The 26,871-nt window shown below is 40.4% G+C and overlaps 1 protein-coding gene across 1 annotated transcript in view; it reads left to right on the top strand.

The window, feature by feature from the left end:
- Positions 1–26,671, top strand: part of LOC100221863 (neuronal acetylcholine receptor subunit alpha-7-like) — a 59,282-nt gene extending 32,611 nt beyond the window's left edge. The window contains exons 5-10 of the mRNA XM_002187662.6: positions 872–951; positions 2,116–2,283; positions 3,954–4,148; positions 5,452–5,538; positions 17,618–17,727; positions 23,015–26,671. Of these exons, the coding sequence (XP_002187698.3) occupies positions 872–951; positions 2,116–2,283; positions 3,954–4,148; positions 5,452–5,538; positions 17,618–17,727; positions 23,015–23,536 (1,162 nt within the window). The 3' untranslated portion in view covers positions 23,537–26,671. The remainder of the gene's footprint in view (positions 1–871; positions 952–2,115; positions 2,284–3,953; positions 4,149–5,451; positions 5,539–17,617; positions 17,728–23,014) is intronic.
- Positions 26,672–26,871: the final 200 nt, after the last annotated feature.

Below are 26,871 nucleotides of genomic sequence, written 5' to 3'. Positions count from 1 at the left end.
TGCTGAGGACTGAGAGCTCAAGACATGGATAAAGAGCAGATCAGAAGAGTAATGGAGGCTCTGAATTTTTAAAATCTGGTTGAAAGACAGAGTATGTAGGATGGTGTAGTCATGCAACATAGACCTATACATAGCCACTACAGGAAAGGCTCTATAAGCCAGGGGATCCCTCTGTGGTTAATGTCTTCCTAAGAGACCCTCTAGAACAATGCCCCAGATCTGCTTCTTTGAGAACTGTGTCCTTGTCTGGCTCATTACCCCTTTTCTTTTCCCAGAATTGTTGTAATAGTAAAGAAATTCTCTTTTCTTGGTTCCTTTTGCTCTTGGAGTTTCAATGAATCTCCTCCTACAAGCTGCTAAAATAACTTCTCCCCAGTGATTTCTTCCAATGCTAGAAGCAAACTCTTGTCCTCTCTGCATCTCGGGAGACTGCACAATTGTTATGTCAGACCACCATTGCAGCTACAATGCATCTGTTACAACAGATACCTGGGTAAGGTGGCAGATAACGTGATTTATGTGGGGAGTTGCCTCATTTTGACAGGTGCCCTAGAAAAGCCTCATTGTCCCAACTGCCCAGTTTTTGGATACAGCTAATGTGACACTTTTGCTTCTTTTCCTTCTGCCTTTTTTCTGAGACATGCAACACTCTGCCTCTCACTTCTTCAAGAACATTGCAGCATGCAAGCAGCCTGCCCAGGTGCAGGCTGACAGTAACTAGGAGGAACTGAGATATTTATCAATGGTAGATACTTCACATAGGAACTTAATTCAGCCAAAAGGTTATTTCTGTGTTGACAGTTAAATCTTTACTCACACTTCAGCTTGCTTTTTCTTTATTTTACTCTGTTTTGTTTGTACTGTGTTACAGTGCAGATGAAAGATTTGATGCAACATTTCATACAAATGTACTGGTGAACTACTCTGGATCCTGCCAATATATTCCTCCAGGTAGGGCACAGAGAGTCTTTGTTTACTTTTAATCAAGTAATTTCAAGCAGGTTTCCTTCATGAATGAAACTAAGGTGTTTAAAAGCCGTCTGTGGAAATTTTGCAACCAGTCTAATAATGGGACAGACCCACTAAGATAATTTAAGTCCATTATTAGTGGCATTTACATTTTATGAAGTAGTAAGATGCTCTCCTGAGCAGTTTGCTCAGAACATCCATAGTCCCACCTAAGGTGTTGTGCACCATGTCATCGTGTTTCATGTGCAGTCCAGCTAGGTCTCTGTTGGGTGGAGAGGTGTGTGAGCAGAGGTGACCCCAAGAGCATCACTTGCTCAGAATTGAAGCCCTTCTTGCTGGGCTGAGGCTAAAAATCTAGGTGAAAAGACAAGCTGGGATTGGTCTCAGCCAGTTGGGCCCTTGTCTCAGTCTCTTTTTAATCTGTGTTGCTGATTCCATGTCTGCATGGTCCAGCATCCAGGACTGACCAGAGAACAAGCTATCACACAGTTGCTCACTGTGGTGGACAAAAAATTCCCAAACTTTGCATAGCACTGTCCCCAAGCAGGTCCACAGGGCCCGGTGGGGATCAGCAATGACTTCCCTGATGGCTGCTCCCCTGTTGTTCCCTACCCATTAGACCTGTTAAAGCATCCCAGAACATGAACTAGACACATTCAGAGTTAAATTCAAGGCTCAGTTACCACGCAGATGATAAAGGCCATCACTGAGCAAGGTTTTAGACAACAATGTATTTTCAAAGGACTGTGAGTCTCACACATGGCCTGTCCAGGAACTCCTTTCAAAGAGCTGGTCACAGCACAGTAAGTTCCTGGGGTGTACTCTTTGTTCCTGTCAGACCAAGCAACACTGCCTATGATCTGCCAGGGCCAGCTGGCTCTGGGAAACAGGCTGGACTGCTCCTGGATGGCCACAGTGTCCCAGGCAACCTACCTCAAGGATGCAGTGAGAGAGATCTTCACTAGTAGAGGAAGGGTGGTTATTCCACTAATGACAGCATCTTCCACCTGCAGTACTTGTTTGGCTACCCCATGCCTGTATCAGACAGAATTTTTGCAGAAGAAACTTGCTCACAATCAGAGACTGATAAGGATAAGATGAAATGCACCCTGCACATGCTTGATCGTGACTGATTTCTATCTACAGGCATTTTGAAGAGCACGTGTTACATTGATGTCCGCTGGTTCCCCTTTGATGTGCAGAAGTGTGATTTGAAGTTTGGCTCCTGGACTCACAGTGGCTGGTTGATTGACCTGCAGATGCTCGAGGCTGATATTTCCAACTACATCTCAAATGGAGAATGGGATTTAGTGGGTAAATTGGCCAACCTACAAATTTTCAATAACCAACCTACACATTTTCAATAGTCTAATTTTCAAAGACAAACTTCAAATATGTAGAAATAATCAATCAATTGGACATGGAATACAGATATTAAAAATATAGATCTAAGAAGAAGTAAAAAAATAGGAAAAAAATCCCATATCAGAGACAGCCTGTCAGCAATGTTCATTGAACTGTGTCTGAAAACACCATGTTCTGAAGAAAATGCCTGCCACTGACTACATAAATGAGCTACATAAACTACTAGTCATAACACATCTGAGCAGTTTGTCAGCACTAAACTTGGATGTGTCTCATGTAGGTACATGGAATACTATCACATTTATGTAATACATCAGCAAAATTGATTGGTGTAAAAAGTATTTCAGCAACACTTTTACATAAATGGATCTTTCTCATGCAGAAAAGCATCAAAGTGTCTACCAGTTAATAAAATACACAGACTAGTATGTCTCTCTTCTATGCTTTGGAAGATACCTGCACTTTCAAAAGAACTTATGTCCAGAACTAGTTATTCAGAGAACTTCTAGTAAGTTATTTTGAACTCAATTATATAGCTGTAAGTCACAAGAAATTGATGGAACTTAAATAACTGCAAGGAGAGGTTACAAAAAATACATTTTATCTTCTGGTCTGGATATACAGACAAGGAAATCAGAACCGGGCCCAGCTGCATGCAGTATTTTTACCATTCAGGGCATCTGAGAAATTATATTCAGTTTTATGAAAAGCCAGAAGACTCCATAGTGAAGTATTTCTAAAGTCCAGCTATTTCAGAGCAGTCCTCCTTTAAAGTGGGTATTTTTGCCCAATAACTGCATATCTGATTAAGAGTTTGTGGTTTATCTGCCTTCAACCCTGACCGCGGAGAACAAAACAGGGACTTATTTAACTCATACAGCAAAAGCATTAAATAGCACCTCAGGCAAGCCATGGCTATATCATTTAAAAAAACTTTGCTGAGCCTCTGCCAAAATGCACACATTGTCATATCATCTATCATGTCCACAGAAACAAAAGAGAAGTGAGGAATTTTGGCATGAAAGGTACAAGGTACTGACTTCTTCCAGCTCTCGTGACATTTCTAGTGCTCTTGAAGCCCCCATCATGTAGCATGTCAGGCAATCTGCTGCAGTGGGATCACCATGGGCAATCCTGCAGTACATCTGTATTGGACAGCTCTGTCTCTTAACTTCAGATATGACAGAGTTTGAGCTTATCTTGGCAACCTTTTTGAAAAGTAAGCCTGTCTGTTTTTTCTGACAAAAAAAAAAAGAGCAAATATGTATAGAGGATGACAGAAAAGTAAGAAACAGTGACACTTGTCGCACAGAAAATCTGCTGCATGTGCTAGTGAATATCATATCAACAGAATGTTGCCATTCACGGAATGTAGAAAGGCAGAATGCACATTGTTGAGGTTGTGATGCCCAGGACTGTTTTGTTCTGGCTCAGATGAGCTTCATTAGCTAAGCTAGGTTTGAATGACTCAGAAGGCATGAACGTAAACCCAAGAAAACACTGAGGGTTGGCCAAGAATAGCAGAGATGACACACATTTGTTCATAAACTTAGTCCAGTCCAGGGAGATAACTGGGAGTCCTGCACCTCTCCCCACTGCTCTGATCACCCTCTCTGTAGGTGTCCCAGGGAAGAGGAATGAGATGTACTACGAATGTTGCAAAGAGCCATACCCAGATGTGACGTACACCATCACCATGCGTCGCCGCACCCTCTACTATGGCTTGAACTTACTCATTCCCTGTGTTCTCATATCTGGCTTAGCACTGCTTGTATTCCTTTTGCCAGCTGATTCAGGGGAGAAGATTTCTTTAGGTAAGTGCTAAAATATTCATTTGTTTTATAAGCATCTTATAAAACAGGCAAATAAATACCTCGTGGCACATGGTGCTTGATGAAGAAAGATTTCAGTAGAAGAGCAATAGAAGTACTTTTTTTGGTTACAGGAACAAGGACAACAGCTCTCTGTATAGCATTTACACATCCTCTGCTACATATATAATATCTTATGGACTGAGAGGAAGCTGAACTTGCGACAGTGATAATATTCTGTCATGCCTGTTGTTATGTACTTTAGTACATCTCAATGCATTTCACAGCTCATTGACTCTCTTTTTCAGATGGAACATAATAGGAAGGAAAGAGTGAAAGGCTGTGAACAGCAGCAGCTTGGCACTGGATTTCCACCTTCAAAATTAGCTCCCAAAACACCTAGCTATGTGTCCCCTGTGAACACAGCCATGGAAGGGCTCAATGAGATTTACTGTTGGTTGTGTGTGTAGATAAAAATGGGAAGGGTCTCCTTCCAAGAGGAGATAGGGAAGAGCTGCAAATACACAAGATTGGGCCAGATGAGATTTTAAGAGTTAATCGTGCATGATTCTGTCTCAGGACAGACACTTCTAAATCATATGAAACATCCTCAGTGGGGCTTTTTTTTTGGTTAATAAAAAAAAAGGTATCTGAGCAGCCTGCCTTACAAGAAGTAAAACACAGGCTATCGGGGGCACAATCGCTGTCTATGAAATATAGGATGGGGATACAGAAAAGAGTTATTTGAGTCGAAGTACAATGCTGACATAAAAATAGGAGCTAATGTTCATGCACTGACCTTTTGATTTCTCAGTATCAGGATGGTTAGGTTTAGCAACAGCCTTTCCAGATAGAATAAAGAAGATAGAATAAAGAGCTTATTTTAAAACAGACGGCATGTCTTGGAGGTATGTTATATAATATGTGATAGAAAAACCTAGGCTGCTGTCTGTGCAAGTCTCTCCTAGCCCTCAACAACCATTTCGGCTTTGTGCAATGTTTTGGAAAAGCACTGTAGTTCACCAGTTTTGCAAGCTTCGTTTCATTCAGCAAAAAAAAATTCTCCATTATTTTGAGAGAAGCAAGGGTTTGTGTGTATTAGGGAAAAGTGAAAAGAGAGCAGATAGAGTTGCATCTAAAAACTGTCACACTTTGTGGAAGTTCTAATCTTCATTGACAGACATGGAGTCATGGGTTCAGCTTAGCTGTATGTCAGGACAATGCTATATTTAACAGCAAAGGCATCAGAGGAGCAGCTGCAGAGTTAATTTTCCTTATTCTTCCCAAATATGTTCACTCCCTCCAGGTATCACTGTCCTTCTTTCCCTGACTGTATTCATGCTGCTTGTGGCTGAGATCATGCCTGCAACTTCTGACTCTGTCCCACTAATAGGTAAGTTGATTTTCACTGCTTTGTGCACCCTGTATGATGCCTCTCCAGAGCTGTCTAAAATCAATTTGAGGACTGACTCTTTATGTTACTCCAGTTTTGCATTCAGCAATGTCAGGAATGTCAGCCTGGGCTTCACCATGTGCATGTATGAAAAGGACCTACACGAGGTTACAAAAAGGCAATGGAAACATTAGATAAGCAGATAATTGCAAGGATTGAGAGGACACAGAATCAACACTGCAGAAAATTAATTTTTCTTCTTCTGTATCACACCACCTCCCTGCTATTACACAAATCCTTCCTGCCTTGCCTTTTCTCTTGATCTGAAGAGCAAGTCAGGATACAGCAGTTAAAATCCAAGTATATCATTGGAGCACTTTTGATATGTACTGAAAACTGTGGAACAGATCATCATCTTGGGATTGTGGGCCAGACAGACATTGTTACAGCCTCTGTTTTTATAGGACTGCCCCTTTACCTTGGTCTCATGGGACCTGATTGCAGGACAATCAGAAAATAAACCTGCCCTGTTTTACAAAGTAAGAAAGAATGAACACTACCTGAAAGACCCTGTGAGTACAAATCAGGACTAAAGTACACATTCTAGACAGCAGATATGAACAAAACAGTCAACAATATATCTAGGTGCTAATGGAAGATGCACCCCACAACTGTATAATGAAAGCCTCAAAAAAGTTATGTAATGGTTAGGACAAAAAAAAAAAAAAAGCATTTACTCAGACAGCTTCATTATCTCTCTTCAAGGCTTTAAGACTAGGCCTGACTCTGAGGAAGGAGAATAAGCTTGCAACAGTACGGACAATGGCACCCATAGGCAAGAGTTTCTGAAAGCCTCCAAAAAACTTACACATCTTAGTGAAAGTCAGCAGGACTCTTGGCTTTGAGTTATACAGGAGCCTCCAAAAAACTAATAAAATCTCTTTCAGAGCATATACCTGGGACACAATGGACACAGAAACAGTTCTAAGAGAAACTTGTGTGCAGGGAGGAGATACAGGCCATCTTGAACTACTGTTGACATAACTTTGCTGTGTATAATACATAACAAATCCCATTTAGAATTTGTCAAAGGGTACACTTGCCTATGGCCAGTCCACTAGTTTTAACCTGATCAGTTTCGATTAGCACAGTCTTCCGTGATGAAGGTAGGATTTGTACCAAGAAAAGCTATGATAATTTTGTATTTTTATGGACTTTGATGTTGTAATGACAGACAATTTCTGCTTATCAGAGAATTTCTAAAGTTGCTGTAAATGATATCCACTACACTCTCATTCTCTGCAAATATTTGAATTTGTTATTGAAGGCAATCATGTTGTTCAGACATGATTTATTCATATTAAACATTGGATGTCTCTTTCCAATCCCCACGCTCTTCCTCAACTGTCCAGAAATGTTCCCTGAGGACTTGCTGCCTGATTTACCCAGGGACAGAGTCAGAATGACAAATCTCTTGTTCTCTGGATTGTCCTTTTGAGAGGTGGATGTAACATCTGTCTTTCTCCCTCTCCTTGGTCTCGCAATGACCCTGTAGGATTCTCAATTATCCCATGGATTTGGGCAAGTTCAGATCTCGTAATCAGTCCATGAGTCCTTCCTTACCTATTGCTGGTCATGTTCCTCATCCTTAAACCATCTCTAAACACAGATTTGTCAGAGACCTTGATGATGCAAACTGAGGCAAAGGATAGACTGTCTTGACCTTATCACTGTTCACTGTCACTAAATCACCCCCTCCTTTCAGCAGCAAGTCTGTGTTTGCCTTGTTTAGCCGTTTGCATAGTGTTTGTGTAGTGATAGAAACTCTTCCTGTTGCCTTTTATTCCCACACCAGGCTCAATTAATGAGTTTTAAGATTTCTGACACCAACCATAATGATCAGATAATGCTCCCAAATTTTAATTTTGTAGCCTGTCTCCGCTCCCCACAACCCCATCTCTTCTGCACTGACTACTCAATACCATTTAACCCTTGCCTGCTACTTCTGCATTTACATTTGGGTTGCTATTTCCCTTCCACAACATTTCTAGTTTAAAACCTTGCCCCTATCTTCTTGCTCCACTCCAAATTCGCAGGGAGACTGCTTATCCATTAGGTTTCTGCACCCAAACCAAAACAGCCCTTTTTCAGTAAGTGCTCAAAGCTGGTCTGTGCCCTTTTACGTTATCTTCAGTTCTGAAAACCTTATCCTTACTCTAACAAAGGGACGTAGCATCTTTTCCTCACAGTGATCTTACAAGTAATTCCACAGAGGATTTTTTAGCTGCTGAATTGAATATGCCAGGTCATGATCACAGTTTTTCAGTGCGATCTCTAGTTCAGTTAAAACCCTCAGAATTAATATGAGGAAAAGGAATACATTTGGAAAGCTCATTCTAGTTTTGAAGAATAAGCGTGATTAGCAGCAGGTCTCACGAATAAACAAATCTTCTAAAGCATGTGATTTGTGAAGGATGCAGATAATTTGATCTTGAAGTAGAAAGATTCCTTGCTGATCTGCTGAAGAGTCACTGTTACTGGTCTTCATGCATGTGGATGCAGAGATACTTTGAAAATGTGACTCCAAATGCTTTGAAAATCTGCATTATATTTTTAGGGACTGAATTTTTAGGAACAAGCATGCATCCATACCTCTCTGGATCTGCCTGCACTCTCACAGCCTTTGCTATTTCAAAGCCACTAATGTCTAACATGCTGTACTTTCTTCTCCTTCTGACCTCAGCTTTAACTACTGAACTCTAATAATATGGAACAATATCACAACTGCCGTTGGAGTATCTTTATTGGGGTAGCAAAGGAGAACTGGTCTAATATGACACCAAGAAAAGTATTAGCTTTTGCGATCTGGAACATATTTACAGAGTAATGAGGAAATCATAAGTTAGTTCCTCTTAATTAAGGGGAACCTCAAATTATGTTAATAACAAACAAAGCACCTATCAGATTAAATAATCAGAAGGATACAAGTGGGACCTTTTTTGTACCTTTGCAAAGTGGGTCACCCCTTCCTTTGTACGTGCATTGCATTCTCTGTCTTTTTATAAAACCACCCAAAGCAGAGACTCTCTTACTCCACACATCCAACTTGCCCAGATGAGAAATTCCCATTTCTCAGCAGCCTACCAACTATCATGTTAATATGTGCTAAAACAGGTCAACTTCTTTTTCTGTAAAGAGCAAGTGACAAAAGTGACAAGACTTGGCCTAGGGATCAGTAGCTGGCTGCTCAGTACCTTAGAGCACCAGGACCCTGCTGCTCCTGCTGCAGGGTAGAGCTTTTGTATGTTCCAGTTGGACAGGCTGGCCACCTGCTCTCACTCAGCTTTCTTGGGGTTTGCATCCACATCAGTATCTCCTTGCCCAGCGGCATGTCAGCTCCCATCCTTCTCTAGCACACCCTCCCTTTCAGGGAAAATATTTCTTGTCAAAGCCCAGTTTTCAGCAGCACACATCCATGCAAGGAAAGGCACCAGAATATTTCAAAAGTTGAATCCTGCCCTTCCACAGAGATGCCAATGAAAGGAGAAGGCTGAACCAGGGAAGGATGCCTCTGTCTCTGTTTGAAACATTGATCACCCTTAGCACGGCAATAATCTCAACCATTTAAATCAAAAGAGTTGAAGGCCCGTGACATCTACAAACACAACTGTTTGGCTAGAATCCAGCACATGTCAACTTTGTGAATGAAGATTCTTTCTCTACAGGGTACTGAAGTCCCTCCTGGCACTTAAAACCTCTAGAGTTTATCTCCTAAAAGACTTTCAGATCAACGGTGTCCTAAATTTACCCTTCCTACTGTAGCTTAATCATGCCTTGTGGGAAGTGTGTCTTGCTGCAGTCGTGATTTTACTTACTTTTAATTTTTCTCTTTAGAGTTACTTTTACCAAGAGTCCAGGAAACTGGAGTTCATTACGTGAAAGTATGTACAGAAGTGCAGAGAACTCCAATTGTGCTACACAACTCAATTACTGGTCTGACTGTGCTAATCACTGGGTAAAATCATAAAGCCTGTGTGATACAGCTCAGGTATAAGACAATTGTTTTTTCTCTTTCTAAAAATCTATATAATTATGCAGATTTGTTTTACACTATAAATGCCAGTAATTTCATGTGGATTTTGTGCACCTTCCAGTCCCTATTATTAAACTTATCCAGTGCATTACATAGGAAGACGTAACCATATCCCAGTGTGTTGATTTCCTGGTTCAGCAAATAAATCAAAATTAAACAAATATTATCATTAACAAATCCTGTTATTTTAATTAGAGCCTTTGTACAAGATCAGGTTCTGCCTTTTGAAATTAAAGAACTAGTAGTTAATCTGAAAACTACATTAGAGGTATTTATCTCTATACTGTAAGGACTATTTTTTTTTTTTTTTAATAAAGACATTGTGATCCTTGTTAGGTGAATGGTTGAAACCAATTATATTAGAGGTGTTTTCAAACCTAAATGATTCTATTATTCTAGGTAAATAGTAGTGGACAAGGATCTGGTTTGGTAATGATTATATGGCCAATTCTCAGGAAAAGATAAGTTCTTTCCTTAGGCAATAGATATATGCCTGAATTCCTTTAAGTCTTCATATCCCTGATCTGTTTCATAAAACTGTGTTTTCTATCCTAAAGCAACATTATAATTAAGACTAGGAAATTATGCCTTAAAAAGTCACTAAGGAAAAAATTCCTCAAAGTCAATACAGATTCCTAACTACCTTTCATTACTATCCCTTGGCTAGAGCCTCCTTAAAATTACACAGTTGGTGGTCATGTGGTCCCACATCCAGTGGTACCAAATAAAGCAGTGACCAGAATCAAATTAATCATGCACTGCTGTAGCAAAGTCTTCAATAATGCCTCAGGATAAGTTGCTAGTTTGAGCTCATAGACTTAAAAAAAATTAATCTCCTGATGTAATACTTAGTTCCTACCAAAATAAGCCAGTTTTTCAGAAAGACAGATCAATCCACAGCCCATGTTAAGTCAGACATTGCCAAAAGCCATTTCTCTGAAAAATTTAGGCCAAGCCAGTGAGGACCCTAACCAGTATACCATCCTGACTATTCTTTTCCCCTGCCTGCAATATCACCTCCAGAGAGGCAAAACTTTTGGGGTCGCATGGCACTGTCTGCACTTCCCCCCTCCTGCTGTGATCCTGTCTGCTTCCAGTGCCAGATGCTTTATTTTTGAGAAAACACCAGTCCCCAGCCCTAGTAAGCCACGGGATTACCTTTTGTTCCATTTGCAGTGAGACACAGGCTGTACAGAACTCACTTCACTCACCCATCTCACATTCACCTCTCTTTTCCTGTGCTGCAATCCCACCACTGTGAGGACAGGGTGACACTGTGCAGAGACAGACCCTAAGCTGCTTTGAAAGCCTCACACAGCTCTTTGCACTTGTATTGACCTGAAGCTCTGCAAGCTTTGAGTTCAGGGTAGCACAAAAAGTACAGTCACACAGAAAAACAGCCAGCAGCACCCATGGCTGGGCTCTTTCAGATTTAGACCAAAGCTGCAATACATAAGGTCTGACTTAGCAGCTCTCTGTCCTTCCTAGCCCACGCTCTGAGGAAGTATCACTTTCAAAGTACTTTGTCAGAGCAGATTAAGCATGCTTCTGCCCAAAAGAGAAATCTTGAAATGAGATGTTCAGATGTATCAGGCTAGTCAGATGATTTGTTTCTTTGGTAAACACTTTTTATACCGTGCAATTCGAGGCTTCCCCTTGCACAGGAGAAGTGGTTAATAATTTCTAATTGTTTTCCATGCCAAAACAATTCCAAAGTGCTGCAAATCCTTATTTTCTACTAGCTCTCTCCAAAATAACACTACTGGTTTTGGATCAAGAGCCTGTATTTTGCTTTAAAAGGAGTTTATAGCAGAAAATTGGGAACACCAGGAAGCTGGTATGCAGACAGTGTTTGAAAGGGGAACTATGATTAACATCCATGTGATGTTTGACATTTTGGCTGGATCTATCAAATTAAGCACAATAAATAAAGTTATCTCCATCTCCAAAAACAGCAAAACAGCTTTTCTCTGTCTTATTTTACTAAGCTACTCTGCTTTTTAAAAAAAAAATCACAACTTACTTGCTGCTTAGGGCTCCATTATGATGATATTTTCCAGCTGTGTCCTCTCCTTTCTGTTCCTTACCTTGCCTACACCATTTCAGTAAGCAGGATCACTTTGCATTGTAGTTAAGTACCTTTCCAGCAGAAGCTTGGGGTGATTTCATGCCTGTAGTCATACAGCAAATGGGACTGGAAATTACTAGGACAAGGAAGCAATGTGGTGCCTTGTCACCTTCAGGAGCTACAGATTGTTTTAAGTTGTGAACATAAGGCATTAGTTGCTCTGACTAGAGAGAAAATTAGATTCATCCCTATTACATTTTTTGTCATCTTACAGTATATTCTCAGCTGATGCCATCTCACTTTACTCTGTCCCTGTTTGAGTTTTTGGAGTGTTTTCGCCCCTATCCTTTCATGGTCCTGCCTTGTACTTTGTCAGAATAAGGCCCTTGCTCAATCTCTTTCATGAAACAGAAATTCTCATTCATGGCAGTTCTTACAGTTTCATTCCCCATGATCAGTGATGCTTTTCCCAAAGCCAAGAGTTTTGGATGTTTTTTCTTTACAGAAAAATACAATCAAATGAAATAAGAGAACAGTTGTATTTTTCAAACTCCCATTTCTATTCTTCAGCAGCATGTGGAAGGAGAAGAGTTTCAAAACACAAGTACCATAATCATATGTCCACTTACGCATTTCTTTGCTGTCTTTGTACAACAGTAAGTCATAAAGAGACTTTCTCCTCTATCTTTTGATCTTCTTTGTCTCTGAGTAACTCTGCCATTGCCATTTGTAGACTGTCACAGCATCTGCCCAGCACCAGGCCTGGTCCCTACCACAGGAGAAAAGAAGAAGGGTGGTTGTAAGCCCTCTGCCCATATCTGAGGTTTTCATCAACCTGCACAGGCTTTAGTTCTCACCTGTGCCATTTCCAGAAGGAGGAGCAGTGAATATCACGTTCTGAGCTCACAAGAAGCACAAAGCATTCAGCCCCGAATGACTGAAATTACTGGACTTAGAGTGGCTCTAACCCAGTTATTCATTTCACATGCAAAACCCGATGTTTTCTGAAAAGATAGAACAGAAATAGCAACACCAGTGGGAGACATCCAACGTCCAACTTGATCAATGCGAATACTTGAGCACAGCACTTTCCTCCTTCCCCTAGTATTTCACAGGAACAAGAAGACTATGACTGGTCACAATGCAGATACACTGTCCTTGTGATTGACTATGTTAACAAATCTGGGTTAGATGATAACTGATGGCATGATATGATATGATACAATATGATATGATTATGATATGATTATGATATGATATAATAATATCACTGTTCCATTACAAAATCAAGGTGAAACATCCATCTAAGGGATTCTGTTTTGTTTACCCTGTCCCTAATCAGTCCTTGAAGTTAATCCAGTTTCACTTCAGCAGTATGTCTTCCAAAGCATCTCTAAAATAATCCTAAGGTGTTTTTCTAACATCAGATAATGACACAAAACATCCAAAAATGGTACTGAATGTTCTTCAAATTTATAATTGCAAATCACTTCTATCCTTTTGATATGGGTGACATCAGAGTATGCCTGCAAACAATAAATAGCTGTTCTCACTGACTTTTTAGAAGACTATCTGTGGTTTTATTAGATCCATATTTGTTATGATGATGGCACCTGATCATCTTCTGATTGTCCTGGGACAGATGATGACAACTCCTAGATGTTAAAACTGCTGTCCATATAGTATGTCACATAATGCCTCTGGCAAATAAAAGGAAGAAAATCAATTGTACAAGAGCAAATATTTCATACTTCTTGAAGATCAGTCAAGCACCCAAACCAGCTGTTCTGCTCACTCACCTCTGCTGAAGAAATCATCATGCTGGTTTTAAAACCTATGAAGAGCATTTAGAAGTGACTAGTACAGACCTCAGTATCCCTGAGGAATGTTGCTGTGTAAGTCGGGACATTGTGTGCCTCCAAACACAGGTCTTCTGATGCATTTTTCTGGCCTGTGGCAGCTACCATGGGCAGAGTGTAAATGAGCTAATTCCTCTCCACAATGTGTCAGACACCTCCAAGCTCTGCCTCAGGGCAGGTGAATTATCAGTAACCAGATCCCTGGTCTTCCACATACACCCTGATCTGGGGTTGCTGTTCCTGACACTTACCCCAGTGAAGGGAATTGTTAAAGATTCCAAGATAATCTAGTAACTAGGAGTTACAAGCAGGACACAGAGGGATGTTTAGTGGGAGTTGTTAAGCATTTTCCTCCTGCAGTTTAAGTAAAAGGGGCTGAGCTTCCTTGTAAAATCAGATTTGCCTTTACCTCTGCCAACAGACACATGGGTGTAGGGCTTTGTGAGAGCAACAGCTTCAAAGCACTAAGTGAATAAAAAGGATTTAGGATGGTTCCTAAAATACTGCCAGAAAGGTCTGATGGCTAGGCCAAGGCTGTTCCTTGGGAGACCAAAGCTCATTACTTGCCCCCACTGTGCCCCATCTCACAGGAGAACTTTCTATTTCTGTGCTCAGCAACATTAGTGGAGACCCAGAAACAGAATTTGCTAATTCAGGGCAGTGTGGGGCTAGGGTGGAATGAATGAAGATTGAAGTCCTGTGGCTCCAAGGGAAGTATTATCCATGAGCACTGTATTTTGATCCTTTCAGCAGCAAGGCTTCTCTGCTCACAGGGTTGCTGGAGAAGGTCGATTCATAGTCATAATTAGAGAGGATGCCAGAGGTGATGTTGCATTCCACTGTGGGCAAAAGCAAAGAGTTCTTTTAATAATGGATGGTCAGGAACTAAATTAATCCAAACGAGGCAAACATTGTGTCTGAGAACCATTTATTTTCAACAAAAAACAAAACAAAAAGGATTTACTCTACTAAAGACAGCTAGAGAAGACAGATTAAGAGGAAGAAAAATGGGAGAGAGGGGGAGAGAGGGAAAAAGCAGATGTTATCTCCAGAGGTTGGGGAGTGCCCTCGATGTCCTGAGGTGGGGCTGTGCACACTGCCTGCCTGTGGACAGCTCCTGCATCGGCCCCACAGGAGGTGAGGGAGGATCCAGCAGGAGTCCAGAAGCCTGGATAGGGTTGTGGCGAAAATGGCAGGGGTGGGAAGGCTGGGTTGGATGCAGGTGGCCCAGGCAGGGATGCACAGATTAAACAGGGAAGGCAGGACAGATGTGAGGGTGAGCAAGATCCAGCAAGGGCAGGAGAGCCAAAAGATCATCTGGGGCTAGGAAAAAAGTGTAAGCCTCAAGAAGTCCCTAAAAAGACAAAAGCCAAAGGATAGAATAGACCCCAAAGAGCCCCCAAGGCTTATGATGCATGTACTTTTTATGCCTCCAGCTCCTCCTGAAGTCTGCCTGCTGACAGGAGACCATTGGCCCAGTCCAATGTCTCAGTGCAGGCCACTGGGAGAGACCTTTTTCCATCAATTCCAGTGTCTCTGGGGTACAGTGCCTTTGGTGTTCCCTTGCTGACTGCCTGTCCCATGCGAGACATGAACTGGTGGCCAGGCAAAGTCTACCCAGAGACAAGGCTTTCCTCCATCTTCTCCTGGCTGTCTCCTGGACATGGCACCTGCAACCCTTCCCCTGCGTGCTCTGACAACCATTGCTGAGGCATAACAAAACTGAACTGGCTTCTCACAGGTGAACAGGGACAGCAGCCCTTGTAGCTGTCACCAAGTGATGGGTTTGACCTTGCTGGTGCAAGGGCAAAAAACTATCAGGAACAGAAATGAGCAGACTGGAAGATTAGGCCATGCTTTTAAGGAGATCCATGGAGGACAGCACAGAAGTTCTCCTCAACAGCTCTCCTGTTTTACTCCTGCCAGAAAAGAGAGCATGTAGGATTAAACCTTAAGAAGAAAAGATCAGAAAATTATGAGTAAGTGAAGATATAATTTCAGAGCCATATATATATATATTTTTTTTTTTCCATTGTGGACATAGCCACTGAGTTTTGAGGCCTTTTCTTCCTTTACAGGGGAATGGTCCCTGAATCTAGACCCAGGGTCTTGGCCATCCCTGGTTGTAGATTGTAAGGACAGTCAGGTTTTCAATCAAGGAGATGCATGGGCACATGATCTAGCAATTCCTTTGTGATCAATGGCTATTAGTTCTATCTTCTGTCTCACAAAAGCAGGCAACAGCCTTTATCATGTCTCCAGCTAGAGATGTGAAAGACCAGCAGATCTGCCAGTCATTGCTATATTTTTCCTCTACTTTCACTTTTGGCTCTTCAGGACTGGCAAAATCCAGCCTTAGAGCAGCCCTGGGCATTTCCAGGACTTTGAGCACCATGTCCTCCATCCTTACTTTCCAACTGAAGACTTCAGTGTACCTTGAACAGGAGCAACCTACTCCTCCCCTCAAAATGCAGATGACACATCTCCAGCCTCTTCCTTGCTACCACCAGGCAAAACCATAAAATATCTTTCTTTATGGGTCCCTGGCTCCTCTCTGTTTCCCAGTCTGTTCTGGAGAGAACTGTTTTCTCTTTCATAGCTTTTCTATACAGCACTTTCCTGACATCTCTTGTTGGGTTTACAGCATAAAAAAACCTGGGTGCCTCAATTCCTCTGCTAATCATTGGCTAGGATCTTGAGTCAGATATTATCAGGTTGTTTTCAAGTTTTACCAGGTGACGAATTTTCCTAGGATATGTGAAAAATCCTAGCTAAAGCCATTTTAAATGGACTATTTCAAGCCTTTGAAGTCTGGTGGTATCAAAATGCATAGAGTTAAAGGAAGTTATTTACTGACTCATGGCAGTAATTAAATCAACAATATCACCACTACTGCGTTTCTGTTACATGAGACATGTTACATGAAACCTGGTTTGCTCTGCTTCTGCCTGCTTTTTTGATTCTCCTCTCCATGAATAAGTGCAACAGAGACCTTTAAATTCATCTCACCCTTAGGACTGTTCTTCTAATCTAGATACATATTTCATCTTGTCATGAAAAGCCATACCTCTTGAAGCAATTGCAACCTTGTTTTCAGGAAGGCCTTAGAATCTCATTATTGTAGATTTTTGCTCCTGAAGCTTTTTGCTGCTGGAGTAGTGGGGTTTGGTATTAAGAAACACAGGCAGAACAGAACGTGCTTTGGAGCTTTGATTTAATTTTTTTTTCTTTTCCTTCAAGCTGCGGGAGGGAAGGCTGTGGGTTGCAGGAGGCTGCAGTCTGGGGCAGTGTGATGTGCTCTCCCACACTGCACCATTATGTCAGCCAACAGAAATGCTCCCTGGTATTTGCCATTGAAGCCTTCAAATGTCAATACCCCTGTGGGTAACTCGGCTTTACACTCCAGCACATAACTCTCACTCCTGGCATGAGGAAGATGTACAGCCACTCAGGAGATGTGGCTTCAAGCCTCAGTTCTGGCTTTCAAGATATTGTTTTTTTTTCCTGCACAGCAGATTTAAATTTAAGATTCAAGGAGGCTGTAGGGTACTTTCATAGGAACTAGAAGAAGTGGTCTTGAGGGCTAAGAAGAGTAATGAGAAATATGCCTAACCACCTGGAGCAGTCGTGGGGCAAAGGTGGGGAATTGGTGACACTTTTTGAAGGGATCCAGAGGCACCATGATGACAGCATCTCCCTCCAACACCTCTGCTGGTATCATGGAAGGCCGAGCACTGGGAATGCTGGTGTTCAGTGGGTTTTGTCAGCTCAGCTTCTCACTGTCCTGACAGCAGGCACAAAGGTGTTCTTACTGCAAAGCCCTACACTCAGGGACAAAAACCAAAGTTTTCACCTTCCATGTGTTCTAGGCCTTCCCTCACAGGGGAGAAGGAAGCTGAAACAGATGCACGCCTCAAATGCTCCAGTGCAGCAGACCATAGAAGAGAGTGTTCAGATTTGATGCAGTGCTTCCAAATGCAGATCTCGAGGCATGGCCAAGGAATATTATGTGCTCTTTGTATTTCCCCCCACTTAACCAAGTCCTCCTTTTCCTTGCAGCTCAGTATTTCGCCAGCATCATGGTCATCGTTGGTCTGTCTGTGGTGGTAACAGTGCTGGTTCTGCAGTTTCACCATCATGACCCCCAAGCAGGAAAGATGCCCAAATGGGTAAGCAGCCTTGGTGATAAACAATCAGGAGGTTACTACTGAAAGAAAATTAAATTATCTAAAAACTACAGTAAACTTGTTGTAGGTGAGAGGACGAATTTATTTTCCATTGCTCTGAAGAGTCAGTTACAAACAGCATAGTTAATGCTTGTGTTTGCAATTGATGGAGAAGAACAAGGAAACTAAATGTGCTTTCCCACTAAAACCAGTTTCTCTGATTCTCCATTAAAAATAGTTTCTTCTATTTGGCCTTTGGCTTCAACCTTATGATAGAGTGGTTGAGTCATTACAAAGTTATCACATTCACCACCTACTTTGCAAACCTTTAATTTCTTATCCAGAAGACACCAGTGCTGACAGAATGTGCTGAACAAATGCTAGTCTCCACTGGGCAATTTGTCTGATGCCATCTGATCTCTTCCCAGTGCATTAACATGGGGACCCTCTTTTTTTCTGCAGCAGCAGGCTTTGTCAGCTCAGTAAGGTCTGGCACCAATGCCAGCTGGCTTTCAAATGGAATGTTTCCTTTAGATTTTTGAGTTAAAAGAAAATTATGTTCTTTCTCTCTCTCTCTTTTTTCTAATAGATTTTAGAACAGGTAAGGTATGCTTTTGTTAACAGAATAAAAAGGGACAAAAGCAGAAGCAGATAGTCACAGTCATCTATCTAGACCCCTGTTTGTAGGAGTCCAGTTGTACAACATCCTCTGATATCTTGTTCACCACATTTTTCATGCTACACAATTACCCTGACATTTCTCAATTATTTCCCAAAAGTGCTGTATGTTTAAAAAACCTCTTACTTTCAAGGTACTAGAGAATGTGAATTCTGGATGAACCTGCTTGTAGGCAAAACCTGAGGGCACAAATCTGGAAAACATGCTTCAGATGTCTTCATGGACAGAATCTGCACCAGTATAACAGAACCCATTGGATTGCTTTTTGAGGAGCCCAGACACAATGGCTCATGTTAGCCATCCTCACAGGCCCTGCAACTCAGCTCTTGCTCTCTACCAGTCTCATGTTTTCTTGGCTGGAAACACAAAGTGCGGCAAATTCTCATTCAGGAGAAAGCTTGTTGAGTGGCCTGACAGCTGAACTGGCATACATTACAAAACATGCCATCAGGAAGCAAAAACTGTGGAAAGCATTACTGGGAAGTGCAGATGATAGACTGTGAAAGGTATAGACTGGACAAGCTGACAGGGCTGAGGGATCTCAGGAGGAAAAGAGTGAATGCCAAGTGTGTAGCGAAGAGGCTGACACCACAAAAGTAGGCACTTTACCCTACAAGCCATGGCCAAGGCTCAGTTGTTAGAATTCACAGAGACACCTTGAATGACCTTTGCTCACTAAAAAAAAAATATATATATATATATATATATATATATATATGTATATATATATATATATCTGAAGTGAAGAAGTAATTTAAGAAAGAAGAAATTTTTTTGCATTACATTTTTCTGCATTTCCAGTACCAGCTGCTGCCCTTACCATTTACTTGCTTCCCACAATGTTCTCTTCATGCCAGGCCTCAGTTTATTGCAAACTCTAGCCCTGATTAACTGGATATTGTTACAGGATTGTTCTCACCTCCTGCTTAAATGGATTTGCCTGCTGGAGTCAGTTGCAGGGAGAGGCATTGGACAATTGGGCATGTGTGGGAGCTTCTGCAGACCCAGAAGATTTGACTGGATGCATTTCCTAAACACAGCTGCTTTCTAAACCATTTACTGTAGAGCAGTTTATTTTCCCTGCCTGTCTCTCAAGGGATCTGTCCTTGCACTTTGCAACAGAAGAGGGAGGAGAGGGCCTGTTAGTGTTTATCCTCTCTGTAGGTATTCACTTTCCTTATTCCACTGCTTAGAATTGTGCCTTCCTTTCTATTAATCTTTGATGACTTACAAACCAGCTTCTTCCAAGAGAGGAATTTAAATCCAAGGTTTTCAGTCAGGGCATTTGTTGGCCACTCAGTTGAGAAATGAAAGCTGCTGGCTTATGGACACTTTTGATAATGTCTGCTGAGCTAGCATGGAAAAAAACACTAAAGAAGGCCCAGCCAAGGAGGTGTTTGGGAGTGGATAACATCAGGTATGGACTACAGCTCAGCTGACCTTTCTCTGCTGACAGCCAAGACTGTTTCATGGGGAAGAGATATGGAGAGACCAAGCACTGAGGGAAGAAGGGGATTTGTGGGAAAAAGCAAGAGAATTTTGACACTTTGTTGTGCCTAAGGCAGGTTTGTTATGTTTCAGGATTTTCTTTTGATATACTTAAGACCTGGACATGCACAGTTCTGCTCAGGTGCAGATGCCCCTTATCAAGAGAGCTTTAATTGAAGACTGCTCTGGACTAGGCCAGGCTGGTGGCTGCGATGGAAGCTAGCAGTACAGTTGTATTATAGCTAGGATAGGCTCGCAGAAGGGTTGTTGACCTCTGAAGACAGCTGTACCTGTGTACTTCCTTCATAGAAATCCATGTATGACAATGCAGTTGAGAGTACAGATTCATATTATCACACTCAGCTGTTATCCAAAAACCTGTATGGTGCAGCTGTCTCTTGAATTAATTGGTATGACAAGAACAGATTGATGTCTGAGTCTGTCTTTTCAAGGAAATAGGGCATTTGAAATCCAAACTAATTAAAAGCTGTGTTACTCTCTTCTGGATATTTATTTTTCTATGGGAAAAGGGTTTGACTGTAGTTATAAATGTAATTTCCCTAAGGAAAAAAAACTCTGTCTTGAAGGAAAAAGCAGCATTGCTATGTAAAAGTGCTTTTTCTCCTCACATCTCCTTTCAGAGTTGAGGCAGACATATTAACATTTTCTAATAAGGTAGTTTGTCTGACTAAGTGTTTTGTAATTTCACAGTCCTAGAGAATTAACTTCTCTCTCCCCTTTGCAACTGACACTGTTGACACATTGCTAGCAATTAAGACCTTTATTTTGTTCCATGTTGTCCCATTTTGTTTCCATGAGCAGTCTGAGCACATTATAATTAAGTAAGTTCAATTAAAGGCAGAATCAGTTTTTTAGGCTGCAACGCCATGGGTAACTATTTGTTTGTGGGGATTATGGGGGAAATAATGAAATATTTAAAGCAAAATAATATGAATAATGGAAAAGAGTCTTTCAGGAACTTCATAGTTTAAATCTATCTGGCACCTAAGTACCAGACAGCCACTTGCTCGCATCCTAGCTCCCTTCCCTAGTGGTGGTGAGAAAAAGATAAAAACTCAAGCACTTTGTGGGTTGAGAGAAGAACAGCTGTGTAATTGAAACAGAATACAATGTAATAATATGAATAATATTAATTATAGTAATGAATAACAATAATAAAAAAATAATAGCAGCAAGGATGAGAGAGAGTAATAAAATGCAAGAGAAACAAGTGATGCACAATGCAATTGCTCACCACCTGCTGACTGATGCACAGCCTGTTTTTGAGAAGCAATTGACAGCCTCCAACCAACTCCCATGCTTTATATACTTTTGGAAGATCCCTTTGGCTAGTTCAGGTCAGCTGTCCTGGCCATGCTTCCTCATGGCATTGTGTGCACCTACTCACTGGCAGAGCACAGGAAACTGAAAAGTCATTAATTCAGGCTAAGAACTATTTTTCCAACGACAAAAACATCAGTATTTTATCAACATTATTCTCATACTGAATCTAAAACACCACGCTGTACCAGCTACTAGGAAAAAAATTAACTCCATTCCAGCCAAAACAACGACAATAATGAAGAACAAAAAAATCCCTAGTGGGAGAGAAGCAAAGTGGCTCACAGAAAATGGTACAGGATTGTGACACAGAAGAGCTCACATTGCAGAATTAAAAAATTGTGTAACTGCTTTTCACTGGTCATTGGTTTTGGCTATTATTATTATTATTATTATTATTATTATTATTATTAATAATAATAATAATAATAATAATAATAACAACAACAACAATAATATTCCTATCTGTGATTACTAAGGCTTCCTCCTTTCTGAAATGATGCTTGTCATTACAGTAGTAACTCCAAGTGCTAGCTGTAATTTCCCCATTCCTGTATCTGTACTGTGCAAACACAGGAGTCAACTTTTCCTGCATCTAAAACAGCTTTGGAGGCAAAGTGTGGTCCCAAGTCAAACACAACCAAAGTAACAGGAGCAGGTTTACACAGGGAATCCTTGTGAGTAAAGGCTCAAAAGGAAAACCAGGGGCCACATCTGTTCTGTCCTTAATGTCAGATTATTGGGCTTGCAGCCAAATTTATTTGGCTTGCAGACATCAAAGAGGCCTATCTGCATGGAGGGTCCCTCTCAAGCACATTGTAAATGCCATTTTTGTATGCATAACACCTGGAGGATCTTATAATTACAAGGTTTTGCAAATTTAGTTTTCTGGTCTTCGCACAAGACCTTACTGAATCACAGATTTTTCCTGCCTTTCACAGTTAACAATGCTACCAGTAGGAATTCTAGCTGGCTCAGGCGCAGACTCCAACCAAACATCTGAGGGTCAGTTCACTGGAAAAAAAATTTCTGGAAGCACTTTCAGGAGTTAGCTCACTTAATGACCTTGACAAGAAACATATGAGGCACAATCTGCTGTGTGCACATTAGAGCATCTCGTGATGCACCAGCACACAGGGAAATGACAGCAGTTAACAGTGGCACTTAGATTCTGAGCTGCTAAATGTAAGTGATTTACTCTTTTGAAAAAGAAGCCTGCTGTATTACATGGTTGAACTCCTCATAAGAGTATAAAATAACTTTCAAAAAAAAAAAAAGCCATGAAAATCCAACCAAGGTCTTTTATTTAGATGTAAACAATAGCAATAGGGATGGGAAATGTAAGAGAATATATTGTAGAGGGATTTTTTTCAGCAAAATGTACACATTGCCCCCCCCCCAAATATTTAACTGTATGTCTTCCCTTAAAATCTGGGAAATGTTTCAAAACTGTACAGCCAATTTTATGCTATCTGCTCAATTGCAGAGAACTCAAAGTGTTTGATAAAACTGGGTCTCCAAGGACCATTTTGTAAAGTAAGATTTTACATCTCTTTACATCTCAAGTGAGCATTGAACACCCCTATGTTCAAGGGAGATCCAAAAGGGGCTATTCTTGGTAAAAAGTAAGGCCATCAAAGAAACATTTTGAAAGCAGATAGCTGGAGAAACAGAGGTCCATCAATATTTCTAAGAAACTGAGCAGACTGACTATAATAACCACAAAAACTTTTAAAATGCTGACGAGCGTCCTGCATTTCTGCCACGGTAACTCTCTTCCAGGTTCGTGTCGTCCTGCTGAATTGGTGCGCTTGGTTTTTACGAATGAAAAAACCTGGGGAGAACATAAAGCCCCTCTCTTGCAAGTACAGCTACTCCAAGCAGCAGCTGAGCATGAACAGCCTGGAAGTGAACGTCCTGCCCGGGCACCAGCCCAGCAATGGCAACTCCATCTACAGCTACCACGCCGTGGAGAGCCCGTGCTGCCCGCCCCAGAACGACCTGGGCAGCAAGGCAGGGAAGGGGACCCGCCCCTTGGCAGAAGATATCGAGCTTGTGCAAAAGAAAGCTTTAATGGACACCCTTCCAGTGATGGTGAAAATCCTGGAGGAAGTCCAGTTCATAGCCATGCGGTTCAGGAAGCAAGACGAGGGTGAAGAGGTCTGCAGTGAGTGGAAGTTTGCAGCTGCTGTCATAGACAGGTTATGTCTGGTTGCATTTACCCTCTTTGCCATCGTTTGCACATTTACAATACTCATGTCTGCTCCAAATTTTATAGAAGCTGTTTCAAAGGATTTTGCATAAGGTTTTCGAAGAGGAGCATGATAATAAAAAAGTGAATATTGCCAGTAATTTTACTAGATAATTTAACTCAAATAGAGAAGTGTACTTATATGTGCTAACATACACAGAAGGGGATTAAAATAATTTCAGGACATAATTATTCCTGATGTTAGTGATTGTAGTTACTGAATAGTTAAAATATTGAACTCCATTACTTATTTCATAGACTAGTGCCACATGTAATTATGTCATAATCTGTGATAAGTGATAGACAAGAATCCAATACATTACAATACTATAATATATTTATTTCAAGTTAACACTAGGATCAAAGGGTTACTTTGAATTTGTGAACTTTTGGATATTGTTACTTTAAATGACCATTGAAGACTATAAATTTTGCATCATTTTATTGTTTTCAGTATATCTGTGTTTTATAATTACTGTTTGGTGTGGCTGTGACATGCACTTCTCAGATTTGAAAGATGTATCTCCACAGTCTCATGACGCTGTACATTGTATTTATGAAAATAAACTGTCATCATGTTACCTCAAACTAGCACAACAACTGGAATGCTTTCTTGGTAAGTTTATCAGGAATGTATCTTTCCCAGAAAATCACTTTGTTGTTGTTTTTGGAGGGTTTTTTTTTGTGGTTTTATTATTATTATTATTATTTCTATTAGGAAATATTGGTTGTGACATTGGAAAGAAAATTCTTTCCCCTTGCTGGCAATCATATATGTAATTTATTTGCTTAACTGTTTCTGTCACCTTGAAAATCTACTTAATTTAAATATCACTGCTCTCTTGAAACACAGTTGCCAGCCTAATACTGACTAACTCTGTGCAATTAGGCCAGAATCTTGTGGCTCCATAATATCTAGGAAATGGTCCACAGATTTAATTTGGCTCAGATTTCCTATCTAGTCTATAACAACAAAGTAGTATTTTTTAAAAAATTCTATTAGTACAATTTCTTTTCTGTGTGGTCACTAGGCTTTGTTAAAAGTAGTGCATAAAAGAGTAATTTTATTCTGCTCAGCTTTAATGTATAAATGTTTATTACCAATTTTCTGTCCCTAAATATTCCCTAATATAATATCTATATGTTAATAAAACATAATTGAATGATACCACTTCCTGGAATACAGGGGGGGAAAGGAAACTATTCTCAATAGCAGCTTTTTTCTACCCAGTTGTGGGTGGGAATGACACCTTTGTTGCATGATTTTATATTCCTTGCTGATCATTGTAGAGCTACAAAAAAACATGGCCTGTTTTAGACACCTTTCCCTTTTGGAGTAAGACAACACTTCTCTAAATGTTCGCTAGGAAAATACTGAGAATATATTTTCATCTCTGGCTGACTTTCAACTTCCTGTTCTTCCAGGGTTAGTAGAAAATTAACATTTCCCCTGTTTGCATGATGGAGTCCTACCCACCATCACCATTGGAGAAAAAGAATATGATCATGATTTCACTCAACAGGAAGTAATTCCATCGAAAATGGATGGTGAAGCTGGTAGTTCTACAGATTGAAGCAATATGCTACTATTTCTTTAAGGAAAAGATCCCTCAGCTTTTCCACTGTGCCCTTTATTAGGCGGTGATCACTGTCTTTAAGCAGAGACTTTCCTGTTTTGAATGTTAAATTTCTGCAGCCGTAAGAATAGAGCATCACAACCATGGATTTATCATACTTCTTTTTTTTTGTGTTCAAAAAAACACCTAAAGAGGTCAACCTAGGAAGGTCCTGGTTACAGTGACCTGTTTCGTATTTCACAGTTTTCCTGGTTACTTCAGCTCCAGATGCAGCTCCAAAGTTAACACTGGTAAAATCCCCTACTGAAAATTCATTTCCATATTTCAGAGAGATTTCTTCTTCATAGGAGCACTGGTGCTCTAAGTAACTCCAAGCCTGCAGGAGAAAACACAGACTATCTTGTTATTTCTCCTGCACATTTTGCTGCTTCTGCTTACAAAATTGTTCTTGCTGAGGTAAAGAATATAATTCAGGAGGGCTTTTCCTAATAGAAAAACCTCAGTGAAGAGCAGAATTATTTTGGGGGTTTGGGTTAGCTATACCAGGCTCTTCTCTTGGACAGCAGCTGAAATACTAATTTCATTTTTCTGTTAGCTAAAAATCCAAATATCCAATTATTTCAGTAACTTGTGATGAAGGATACTAAATGAACTTTGGAGAACTTGTTCAAGGATCACTAATATTTTTTGCTTAAAAAGCATTTTTGAAAGTGATTTTTAGTGACAGGATAAAAAAGGTAAAAGCTAATGTTAAAGCACGCAGTCAAAATAACTTAGTGTCCTCATGCAAAGCATTATTCCTTTACATGAAATGAGTTGTTGTATAAGAGTATTTTAGACACGATGCATAGACCTTAAGATCAGAAGGAGGATGGAAACTATCTGAAAGCAACAGTGAAAAATTAGTTTAAATTATTTTTTTTCTTATATAAAAGTTGATGTATATAAAAAAATTCCATTTCTAGGCCATGACTTTGTATTTAGATTACCAGGGCTAGATTGTCTCTTATAGACATGTCCTAAAACTCAAATTGCACTTTACACTGGAGTGAAACTACTTGCTAATAACTTTTTCAGATTGCATATGAGGCAGATCCCTTTGCTATCCACTTATCACTTGACCTTCTGAAAGGTAATAACGTTGTTACACAAAATTTGTAGAACAAACTGTGTAAAATAGCACAGAAAAATGGTTACATAAAGAACCCTGCAGAATAAAGTGTGAACCAATCAGAGATTTTCCTGAGAATTACAGTACATTTGGAAAGATTGATACATACTGATTCACAGCTCTTCATGGCATCACCAGTCAGTGTCATGGTGTATTTAATTCCAAGAGAAGGAAAAAATCCCAAACTGATTGCAAAGGTAAAATGGCAACAAGAAAGTAACCCACAATATGCTTTCCAAAATCCAGGCACTTACAGAAATGTTACACAAGACATGGTGACCTTACTGTCCCCTGGTAACACAAAACATGATAATAAAGGTCCCTGTGCACTTCATCTTGCTGAGGAGCACCTTATTTCCCAGAAGGCATGATGGATTTCTGATATGAAGCTATTCTGCCCTGATTTATAATTCAAAAGTAAACAATAGTTCATATAATCAAACATGATCTTTACTTTTGACTCATTAATTATCTTACTGTATCTAGATATACACATGAAAGTGTGTGGGTTTTTTTTGGTTTTGGTAGAACATTTTTGTCTTACAGGTTTTCTAATTTACCTGCCACCATGAGAAATACAGCTGTGTAACTTTCAACAGTGAATATCAAGTATTTCTATATTACAATAAGGTTGCATACT

Source organism: Taeniopygia guttata, chromosome Z (assembly GCF_048771995.1).
Source record: "Taeniopygia guttata chromosome Z, bTaeGut7.mat, whole genome shotgun sequence".
NCBI lineage: Eukaryota > Metazoa > Chordata > Aves > Passeriformes > Estrildidae > Taeniopygia > Taeniopygia guttata.
Note: the sequence above shows the minus strand (reverse complement) of the source record. Positions and strands in the feature narration are given on the sequence as shown.